General features: G+C 39.5%; 1 protein-coding gene across 2 annotated transcripts in view; it reads left to right on the forward strand.

The window, feature by feature from the left end:
• INPP5E (Inositol-3-phosphate synthase) overlaps positions 1-11756 on the forward strand; it is a 33804-nt gene extending 22048 nt beyond the window's left edge. For both annotated transcript variants that reach the window (XM_073981071.1, XM_073981072.1), the window contains 5 exons: positions 4310-5756; positions 5823-5951; positions 6013-6670; positions 10194-10447; positions 10522-11756. In XM_073981071.1, coding sequence (XP_073837172.1) covers positions 4495-5756; positions 5823-5951; positions 6013-6670; positions 10194-10447; positions 10522-10630 — 2412 coding nt within the window. In that variant the 5' untranslated portion in view covers positions 4310-4494 and the 3' untranslated portion in view covers positions 10631-11756. The remainder of the gene's footprint in view (positions 1-4309; positions 5757-5822; positions 5952-6012; positions 6671-10193; positions 10448-10521) is intronic.
• Positions 11757-12342: the final 586 nt, after the last annotated feature.

A 12342-nucleotide genomic window follows, 5' to 3' on the forward strand; every position in this document is an offset into this window, starting at 1 on the left:
ATCGCCCAAAAATTAAGGATACCGTCAACCACAAAAATGTTCCTAAGATTTCAATAAACAACTTTTTAGAACATATTACAATTCTAGGAATGATTCTTTGGGCTGAAATTCACGAACAATTAAATTATTTTTAACATTTCCCCTGTTCAGGTTTGGAAATAACAAACTGTTAAAAACTCAAGGAAATTTTAAAGGTTTGTTATTTAAGGACCTGCACAGGAAAGAATGATCTAAAATAATCGAATTTTGAGCTTGAAGAATCGTTCCTAGAATCTTCATTTGTTCTATAAAATTGTTTGTTGAAATCTAAAGTATATTTTTGTAGTTGACTGTATCCTTAAATTTTGGGCGGTTGAGTATCGCTGGACCAGAGTCGGAGAAAAAAGTATAAAAATTGGATATTTTTAAAAGATTTTTGCTATTTTTACAATTCGTTCTTTATTGATGCCTTTGCTACACTATTGTGGTTGATTGTTTTCTTGAATAGTATCTGTGTATAGTACCTGTGGAGCAAAACCAGAGAAAACAGGATAAAAATCACATTTGCTTTGCTATTTTCACCTTTAAGAACCGTCTGTACAGAGTTCGTATATTCTAGAAAGATGTTTACTGAGATCTGAGGTACATTTTTGTAGTTGGTTGTTTGCTTGAAACTTGATCGGTTTGATTGCTGTATAACAAAACTTGAGAAAACAAGTAAGAAAAGCGTTAAGTTCGGTCGGGCCGAACTTTTTATACCCTCCACCACAAATTTCAGGCATTTCGGTGGATTAATGTGGCCACAACCTTCAAAATACCAAAATTCGGAAGGTTCCGTTATATGGGGGCTATATGATGGCGTGGACCTATACCTACAAATTTCTGGGGGAAAGTTTTATACGCCTAAAGAAGACTAAATACCAAATTTCGGTGTGATAATGAGGCTAAAACGTTCAAAATATCGAATATCGAAAATATCGAGATATTGTATTATGGGGGCTATATCAACACGTGGACCTATATAAACATTTGATGGTAGAAATGTTTCTTAGCCTCTGGAAACACAAAATACAAAGTTACAACCGATTCTTTGGTCAAATGGGCCAAATATCTTAAAAACTCCTTAAAACGACGACGCGTCACGCGTTATTTTGTATGGGGGATATACGAAAGAGTCGACCTACATAGCCCGCTTTCAATACCAAAAGTCCTACGTAAATATAACATATTTTCCCAAAATTTCATCAACCTACGTCAATCCGTTCGGACGCTAGAGTGATTTCCACAGACGGACAGACGGACGAACATGGCTATATCGGTGTAGAATTGCACGCTGATCAAGAATATATATACTTTGTGGGGTCTACAATGATTATTTGGAGTAGTTACAAACGTATTGACAAACTTAATATACCCCCATCCTATGGTGGAGGGTATAAAAATGTAAAAGAAAGTTGACCATGGCGATTTTGACCTTGCATATAAAGTTTGATGGATTATATGTGTTCACAATTTTTATTCTTTAAGACAAAAGCTACAACTTTGCCTCTGAGATAAATACAAATTTCCTAACGGTTTCGAAGATATAGTCCTGACTAAATGACACTTTTTACATCAAAGCCTCAAACCTTTGGAAGCCTATATCCGCGAAAGTTGATGAGATACGCAAAAAACGGCGAGACACGTGTCCTCTCTTCTTTGGTCTTCTATCACGCTGCGGAATATGGTTAATAATTTTCGTGTTGCACAGTGTTACCATACAAATGCTCTCTTTGTGTTCTTCATTGAACTAATCAAAGATATATGGGAATGTTTAGCCGGTAGCCTTAGATGCTAGTGCTATTTTTTACATAATTTTATTTTGACTTTGTATTAAAATAAATATTTGAAATGGATAAAATAAATATATGGGAATGTGCTATACTAAATAATTTTTATTGTAATCCGTCCGTCTATTGAGGAATTATTTAATGAATTTTTATAAAATAACACTGTGTGTAATTTTTTGAGTCATGGAAAATTAACCATATTCCGACACCGCAGCATGATAGAAGACCAAAAATATGAAGACACGTGTGCCGGCGTTTTTCCCTATCACTTCGAGTTTCGCGGTTATGGGCCCTCAAAAACCTGAAGCCTAGAATGTTTGTATGTTCTAGAAAGTTGTTTATTGAAATCTTAGGTAGATTTTAGTAGTTGGAAGTATACGTAATTTGTACTCGGTCCGGTATGTGTGGACCAAAGTCGGAGAAAAAAAGTATAAAAATTTAATATTTTCCAAAGTTTTGTTTGCTATTTTCACCTTTAAGGACTCAAAACTCAATATTTAACCATGTTTAGATGGGGCCATAAAATCCGAGCTGGATCTGACACAACAAAACCGAACTAGGGCTTCTTGGCGTTTGGGTCTGTACTTTCAAAAATCCTCAATTCGAATTGTTTGCACAAGATCACCTTAAAAATGTTGCACAGTGTTATAGTAGTTGATTGTGTTCTTGAATTTTGAACGGTTTGGTAGCTATGAACCGGAATCGGAGAAAAGAGGATAAAAAAAGCATTGGGAGTAATTTCTTTGGTGCAATTTATTTGGTGGGGGTTGGGCAAGTTTGTTTGGGGGTGGGGTAAGTTTTTGTTTGCTGTTTGAGGAATTTGAGAAGAGTTTCCCACGCAAGTGAAATTCGAACAAGTATTCGAAGCTCTGATTAAAATTCGTCTTTTATTTGCAGGCAGGTTAAGTTCGAAGATGGGCTATAGCGCCCTATTTCAGGTAATTTGGGGTTTTTAGGTAAATTTTCTGACCGAATTAGCTAAAATATGTGGTTAACAAACTTTTCCACTAAAAATTGTAAACATATCCCTGATTTTAGGATATTAGCTAAATTCTTTTTTTGGTACAAATACTAAAATTCTCCAACAAAAATTTTAGAGACAGGTCCACGCTTTGGTATGATCCCTTAAAACGTTACCACCGATTTTAAGTTTTTGTTTAGTTTTTATCTACTTTATCGGGCAATGTCCGATGTCCTTTGGCATTTACGGTTCCCAGTGGTTAAAAACTTCTCCATCAAAAATTGTTGATATAGACCCACTAGGCCGGGGCGATTTGAAAACTTAAAACGGCGCGTCGCGTTTCTGATTCCTGGGATTGTACTGAGCAAACAAGTCTACTAGAGCATATGACTACGGTGAAAATCGAGCCTCCCGATTTTGTCTTGAAGTTTTTTATCAAAAATTGTATATATTATTGGTTCACAAACATCCCGGACGGGACAAGGGAGACTTCTCTTAAAACAATGAGTCCACCCCGATTCACATTAGCTCAATGATATGGGACCTACTGTTTATCGCCTAGTCCGAACGGCGTGTCTAGGACACCACTTGTATGGAAGTTTTACTAGTCCTGGCCCACACTATAGTGATTTCATGGCAAAAATTCATGAAATTATGCGTTCTTAGATCGAGTTCCATACCAAATTGCTATATTGGAATACTCCTTTAGGTAGTTTTGGCCTTGGGACAGTGCAATTTTTTCGGAAAATTTCGATAAATGATACTGTGCTACAAAGTTGACCAGAAAAGTGTTGAAGCGTTTTGATGCAAAAATGCTTTCGTGTTGCGGCTTATGGTTTGTATTATAACGGTAAATGTAGTGAAAACCGGGGTTTCTAAGTTTTTCAAGTTTAAGCGGACATAACTTTTTTCACAACGGATTTCTATTGATCATTTTTCCGTTTAAAGATGTGAATAATATTTTTTCGGACAAGCTATTATTTTTTAAATCAGTTAACAAATGACTAATTTATAATGGATGAAATGTGAAATAACGCACAAAAAGGGAAAAAGATGTTCCTCGTCCTCTAGGCTGCTTTGAAGATACCAGACAGTACAATTATTTATTTCACCAAATTAAATTAGCTTCCGAAAACGGGAAAAACGTATGAAAGCGGTTGAAAAATAAATGAGTTATGTAAATTTTTGTGTTTTAACTTTTTGGGTTTTTATGCAAGTCCGCCTCTCCGTCCGATACAAAAATTGAGATAGACCGATGAAAGTTTGGAAAGATGGGTCGTTTGTTTGGGCGCATTTCAAGTTCGAAGATGGAGGATATCGTTCTACCTTTTGTTATAGCCCCATATAACGGTACCAGCCGATTTAAGGTATTTTCAAGATGTTAGCTGACCGAATTACCAAAAATTATATATATGGGGTACCCAGTGGTCAAAAAATGTTCCAACCATAAATTGTGGGCATTTTAATTTTTTAAAAATTTTTGTACACTACACTATATATATTTTGATATTAACATATAAATCTTATTTTCATTTTCCAGGTTGCACCACACAAAACCGCAACAAAAACAAAACAAAATTAAAACTGGAGGTTCCTGATACAAACAACAAAGCAACAATTTTATTTTCACTCTCAACTCTTATCTCGCCTAAAATAATGCTCAAATTCTAAATTTTATTGAAACTACAACAAATAAACAAAGTAGCACACCCACATCCACTCAACATGCAGCGTGGCAACAGTGAAGAGCGCATTGGAAGCGCCAACTCAAGTCCTCGACATTCAAATAAATCAACAGGGTCAGCACTTCTTGGCCTACTTACAAAACGTTCCACAAAAGTTGAACCACATCCAAGTGTTGAAGTGGAGCACAACAATAAACCTGCCAACAGTGGTGGGGGCAATAACAATCACACGATGAGCACATCTTATGATGGCAGCGGGCATGACACCTCATTTGCCAAGTGCAATTCAGAAAAGAAATCACCCTCACTCATGAATGATACCGCAAATCATGTGGCGAATAAATCCAAGAGTCACACACTACCCAATAACATCACCCCAGGGGACATGATGAAAGATGCAGCCAACATGGAGAAGTCACACAGCAGTGGTATTATTAATCTGCACCGCAAGGTTAAGGCGGGGAAGAATAAAAGTCACATTCATCGCCACAGCACAGATGGTTCACAGAGTGATGGCGGTAGCACAGATGTGGTACTAAGGAAGGCACCCAAGCATCGTTCACCCAACCACAATAGATTTAGTCATCAATTCAGCCTGTGCTGCAAGGCGGAAAAGAAACCAGCAACACCACCCGTAACGGTGCGTTACAATTCCATTCCAGATGCTGCACAGGCTGTGCGAAGAGATAATATGTCCCTGAGTTGGACCACGGCGGACAATGCCTCTTTGTCCCTAAATTCGTCTATACTTAATGCCAACTGCAGTTTGCAGCCACCTGGCGGCTTGGCCACAAGTGCCAATTTAACAGAATGTGCCAGTGCTCCACAAAGTCCTGTTACCGGCAAACCCATGACATTTCCTATGGTTGACAGCTCTTATGGCTCTCCTTCCAATTCTTCCTTACGTAGTAATTTAAGTGATACTCCCAATGGGGCGGGGGCAGTGGCAAATGGACCCATACGACCCATTGCTGTACAGGCTTGTCGATCCCGTCTGAGACTAAAACTGTATCCACCTGGCAAGGAACTACCACCATTTGGAGCTGGATTCTTACCACCTGAAGAAAGCAAAGTATCGGCCATAAAGAGGGCCACTACACCACAGCACATGTCATCGCCTAATATTGCCACACAGCCGGAAGCCGCATTTACCACTGAAGAGGCAGAGACCCAGGCTATACGTTTTATGTCGCAGGATAATATGCAATTGGAACGGCAAGGGTCGAGTTCGGGATTGGCGCGGCAGGCCCTAATGGCAGCCCAGGTGTTAAGTTTAATACCCACGGAAAAGGCAAGAGAGAGGTAAATTATTTCCATGGTCCCGATAATGTCAAATGGGTTGAAAAATAATTGAATTTTGAATTCCAGGAGTTATCTAGATGGTCGTTTGGGATCCTCATCATTGCTGGGGCCAAGTGAATTGAGCAGAGTTTTACCCAATATGGAGGTGACAATATTCGTTGGTACCTGGAACATGAATGGACAAAGTCCACCCAAGTAAGTGGTTATTATTAAGTCATCATTTTTAGGGGGAAATTAATGCATTTTCCACTTTTAGAGAATTAAATGACTTTGTGTTACCACCAAATGTGGAACATGTTCCCGACATTGTGGCCATTGGCACCCAGGAATCCAGTCCCGATCGTTTTGAATGGGAAGTTACCATACAAGAGACTCTCGGTCCATCACATGTTCTATTCCACTCCACCACCTTGGGTACCCTTCACTTGGCTGTATACATAAGACGTGATTTAATTTGGTATTGTTCAGCGCCCGAAGATGCCAGCTTGTCGGTACGAACCGGTTCAGCATTTCGCACTAAAGGCGCCGTGGCAATATCTTTTTGTTTATTTGGTACATCAATGCTTTTCGTTACCTCGCATTTAACGGCACATCAACAAAAAGTCAAGGAGCGTGTTTCGGATGTTAAGCGAATAATACATGCCCTCGACTTACCGAAAAACCTGAATTTGCGGCATAAAAATAAAGACGTTACACAGAATTTTGATAACGTGTTCTGGTGTGGTGATCTTAATTTTCGTTTGGGTGAACCACGGGAAAAATTGCTGGAGTGGATACAAAATACGAAATTTCCCTTGCCCTCGCATTTGCCACACGGTTATATGCACACGGATCAGTTGTCATCGGTTTTGGCTGATGGTGCTGCATTTCGGGGTTTTATGGAGGCGAATATAACATTTCCACCCACCTATAAGGTAAGCTACATTATTGAAATGTACGTATGTATTTGTTGGAACCACTAACGGCAAAAATAGGAATGTTGGGGGAATTGTTATGTGATTGTTAGGGCTTGCTTGAGTATTTTGGCACAGAGAGTAGACTGCTCGCACTTGTATGGTCATTTACCAACTTTAGCTCATTACTTGTCGTAGTAACGCAGTAGAGGACCCCAGCAAAGGCAACTTCAATACGGCAGAGGTTCGGAGAGCGTCTGATGAACATTGAAAAATTGTACCTGTACTGGAAAAAATCAGGTAGCAACATGATACTTCACCGGTCCGATGAATGTTGATTGTGCTTAGTGCAGTAGATGTTGAATATTGGATGGATATAAGTTGACGACACATAGTTTCGTGGCAGCGGTATTGACTGTGAGGACATACAGTTTGGTCGAAATTGAAAGCCGATGGCACTCCTTTGATGATCAGCTTATAATACCTGTTGGGTTATGATTCCCCTTGCTTGTTGATGCTGCTTTGTCATCCTCAAAAGCATATGATAAGCTTGTATATTCATTTGCTTAATCTGGCCCTGGGTCTCCAGTTCTAGGACTGTGACTGCATCGATATGTTGTAACCTACTACTGGAGTTAGTTGAGTAGGTTTGGCTGGACAGTTGAAAAGGTGCAGTGTATCGTGCAGGGCTATTCAGCAAGCTGGGCAGACATTTTGCACGGTGTCATCAATCCTTGCCATATAGGAATTTAGACGGCTGCACCATCTCGAGCGTAGTTGAGCCAAAACTACCCTGGCTTGGCGCGGCAGTTGACGCTCATCAGTTTCGATAATTGGGGGTCCTATCCACCATATGGTGATTAGAATGGCCCTCACGCTAACATCCGAGCAACTACTACAACGAGAGCATGCCATTGTGTAGATGGTCCACTGATAACATAAGGAGACACCCTGTTGCAGCTCTAAGGTTTTAATATATTTCCATTGCGTTGCACTTATATTCACATAGCTTACCACAGACCGATAAGTCGGGTTATGTGTGGACCTTGTCCTCGAATATGAACCCTAGAATCTTGGGGTAGTTAGTGGACGGAATTCTGGCGGTCAGTCAAATATGAGGTCAGGCTTTCACAAATATCCGACACCGTACCGTACAATAACTTTTCCGGAGACTCGACTAATATGTGTGGAGATATACTTACGGAACCCATGCTGATGATCGGTAACTGGACAGCCATTTTTGATGCTGGGGAGGAGTAAAACCTTAAGAGTCTTAGTTAAGGGCGTCGGAATAAGATTCGGTCACCTTTGCTGGCATTATTGCCTGCCTTCTGTCCACTTCCCAGACTTCGGGCAAGATGTGGGTGGATTGGGACAGGTTGAGAACTTTGGTGAGATAGTCAACTTCTGGCTCATTAAGCTTTTCCATGAAGACGTAGTACTCTTCTCTTCGCCCTGTTACAACCGGGGTGCTCGACCAACTGCCGATTAAAATAAATTACACACCACTTCGGGTCAGTCACCAGTCAGTCAGTAACGTCGCCAAATGTTACAGAGGGCATATCTTCCTTCTTTTCAGGGTGGAAGACTGACTTAACCGTAGCCCACAATTCGCTTATTCCGGTGCGAATGTTGCCTGTTAACTTCCAGAGTTAGCTCCCTAACTCTGATAGGAAACTCCCGCCACCTCTGCTGAAAATTTGGTCTCACTTCTGGCAGGTATTTAGCGAGCGGCTGCAGCAGTGATAATGTCTCGCAACGATCTCTGAAGTGGTGATTAGTGAATTCTCCGACTGATGAGAGTGCGGCTTTCAGAGGTGATGAAATCTGGCTATTTGTCAGAGCAGGTGACATGATGGTTATATCTGGCGAACTATGACACTCTCCACAAATTCTGGTAGAGGCGTCCTGATTGACAGCTCAAAACGTAGAGCTATCTACTTGGTCATTGCCGCGGATCAATGCCACAACTCATGATGTTTCCCTAAGACTATTCAGTTATGACATTCCATAAACGAGCTAATGTAGGACATGTACAGCGGAATGTATACGTTACCGATCCTCCTTCAGTACCTTGTAACCATCATAACGACGTAAGCTGTAAGTTACTGGTATTCGACCAATAGGTATTTAGCGAGCGGTTGCAGCAGTGATAATGTCTCGGAACGATATCTGAAGTGCTGATTAGTAAACTATCTGATTGATGAAAGTGCGGCGTTTGGAGGTGATAAAATCGGGCGGTTTGTTAATGGAAGCAATTATGCGGAGATGGTCTGATCCAAGGGAAACGACTGTTTTCCAGGTGACGTTTTGTCAGAGCAGGTGACACGATGGTTATATCTGGCGAACTATGACACTATCCGCTAATTCAAGTAGAGTCGTCCTCATTGACAGTGCAAAATGTAGAGCTATCTTCCTGGTCATTGCCGCGCATCAATGCCACAAGTCATGATGCCACCCTAAGACTATCCAGCGAGCTAATGTTGGACATGTACAGCGGGATGTATACGTTAAGGACATTTGACTGACTCCTACCCCCACACATTTAATCTACGCTTAAGCGATATACGTCTATATTAAAACAACTGGTACAACAGGAAAGCTAATCCCACAACTCCACATCTGCTGCTATCTTTTCTCAGTACTTTGTAACCATCATAACGATGTAAGCTGCAGTTGCTGTTGAGCCTTTTTTCCCGAACCGCCGCGACCATGATATTCTTCCGACTCAAAAATCCGCTTTTATTTGAAAAAGTCGTATTGTCAGGGAATGGAGCAGTGTTGGGGAACGACTCATTGGGGGTTGTGTTCACGCCGCATGCAGTAGCATAGTTCCTGTCGTAGTCCCTCAGATGGACGAGTCCAGAGCAACTCCTGAGATCCATCTACTGTCGGCATCTATTGCATCTCACCGAAGATTGAGTGTGCTGGATTCATCCCGGTACTGACCAAAAGCATCCGGAGCAGGTATTTCGGGATACAAATACTAACATATGTACACTGCGGTGGCATTCGCTGACCCGAACACGGGTGTTGTGTGGTTCCGGGTCAATGCGGTATCGAAAAACCCTCCGCAGTGGAATAACCGAAGGACTACCTGAACACCTGTTGGATGAGTGTGTTTCTTTCGGTACAATCAGGTATCGCTACAAACAACTAAACTAAAATTGTTGTTCTTTAAGATGAGAGCTACAACTTTACCTCCAAGAATACACCAAAATTCTCAGCGGTTTAGAAAATATGAGCCTGACAAAATTATCCCTTTTGACATCAAGGGCTCGAGTCTCTGGTGGCCTATAACCGCAAAAGTGGATGTGATAGGAAAAAAACGCCCGGACACGTGTATTCTTATTTTCGGTCTTTTATTGCGCTGCGGTGCCAGAATAGGGTTATTTTTTTGGGTCGCACAGTGTATTTAAATAGAATAAATGTTATTTTGCAGGAAAATAATTTAGAAAAAAGTCGAAAATTACATTCATACAATTTATCTATTATAGCCCTATTTTCCTTCCATTAAATAATTATTTTTGCACTTTACTTTCAGTATGATCCTGGTACCCAACACTTTGATACATCTTCCAAACAACGGGCTCCAGCCTATACCGATCGCATACTCTACAAGTATCGTCAACCTCAGGGTTTAATGATGCGTCGTCAAAGTACAGTACCCGGTTTGCCCTCACCAACACCACCATTTGTACAGTGTCTACTATACGATTCGGTACCGTCCATTATAACCTCCGATCATAAGCCGGTGTGGGCACTATTTAAGACATTAATCAGAGCGGGTACAGATTCGTAAGTAGTTCATTTAACCATTTGTTTTTTCTTCTTATTTCCCCCCACTAATTTCCATTTCGTTTTCTCCTCAGCATTCCATTGGCAGCTGGTCTCTTCTGTCGTGATATTTACCTAGAGGGTATGAAACGTAGACTTAATAATCAATATAGCGGTTCTTCAGCAGTCTGTTCTATACAGTAATGGCAATAATATTAAAGTACGCACATAGTTTTAACGTACATATTTTACAATTATGTTTGTTATAGAAATTAGAAAAAATATGCAAAATATTATTATTATTATTAATTTTTGGAGAGGCTTGGTAATTGTTTAATTTAGATAAGTAATTTAAATGTGTTAGTGATAGTATTGTTTTGTGATTTTGCATTATAAAAATATATTTATTATTATCTCTTAAATTTAAATTTGAAAGTGAAGAATTTTGATTTCAAGTTATTTAGATGTCAAATAACGAAGAAGGGTTTGTCCTCAATTTGCGTTCGTGGTTATTTGTAATGAAAACGACTTGATTTATTTTTTCTGAAACTAGAAATATACTTCTCAATAAATTGGGCAGTTCAGTCAATGCATGCCATGCGTGTTGATGCCATCAATTTAACAACCTTACCAATCATTGGGAATGCCATTTTCATGAGTTCATTTGAACGCACTCAAAACAACCTGAAAGCATCTAACATCGAACCTTTTCCATTTGATATCGCTGGGTAACCGTGGGTAAGTGGGTGTCACCGTGGTGCAATGGTAGGCACACCTGCCTTGCATGCTGAAGGTCGTAGGTTCGATTTTCGGGCAAGGCAACATCAAAAATATCCCTCAGTAATGTTGGTGACAATTCCAGAGTATTTCAGCCATGTACAAATTCTCTGCAAGTGGTGTCTGAAGACACACCGCACAGTGGTTCAGAATCGTGTTTTTCCAAGTCAACATTTTGTAAATTTTTAACGGATAGAGATATTTTCAAAATGCTTTTTGGTAGACAGATAACACTATCATATATATAAGCGGTCAAATTCAGTCTGATAGTTGCAGAGAAATTCAAGGTCAAAGTTAAGCTTTAGAGTTTTTTACTACTTTTCATCTAAATATGAGTGTTTCTGTGTTCTTTATATCTTCCTATATATTAAAGACCAATAAATAAACTATAAAAATACCAAAAAACTTAAAAAAAATTCGATTTTTTTTTCAAAAATTCAAAAAAAGGAAAATTACAAAAATTTTAATTTTTTCAAACATTAAAAAAATACTCCTTGGATTTCATAAAACTTATATAACTCGTATGAAAACTCACATACTCAAAAAACAAAAATTTTTTCCCATGTAATGTCAATAAATTTAAAAAAGTGTTAAGCGGAAGGAACCGGACGGGTACAAAAGTATATATGGGCTGAAAGAGGAGACTCTCGGGTATCTTTCTGTAAACAGAAGATTGTTCCATGTTGTTCCACAAAAGTTCTAGTCCACTAAATTTGGAATTTTATAAAATTTAGTACCTGAGGAAAAATAAAACCTTACAAAAAACAATGAACACAGTATCCCAGCAAAAATCCTCATTACAAACCTCCTTTCCCACCCATTATTTTAACAAGGGCATGTCGCGCGAAATATTTGGTTATTTTGTAACCACTGAAATAAGTAGTCAGAATCTACTCAGTATCTACTTCTTTCAGTGGATACCATCTGCCCTTTTCAGTGGTTACAAAATAACCAGATATTTCGCGCGACATGCCCTTGTTAAAATAATGGGTGGGAAAGGAGGTTTGTAATGAGGATTTTTGCTGGGTATCTATTATAGTTTCTGAGAAATAGCTAAATGTTGGTCTTTAGCGGCACCCCTCGCCCACACCATCCAATATCTTGACCTAATTTTTTGGTTTCCATAGTTTCAATATGTT

Source organism: Musca autumnalis, unplaced genomic scaffold (assembly GCF_047663935.1).
Source record: "Musca autumnalis isolate F117 unplaced genomic scaffold, ASM4766393v1 scaffold_4, whole genome shotgun sequence".
Classification (NCBI taxonomy): Eukaryota; Metazoa; Arthropoda; class Insecta; order Diptera; family Muscidae; genus Musca; species Musca autumnalis.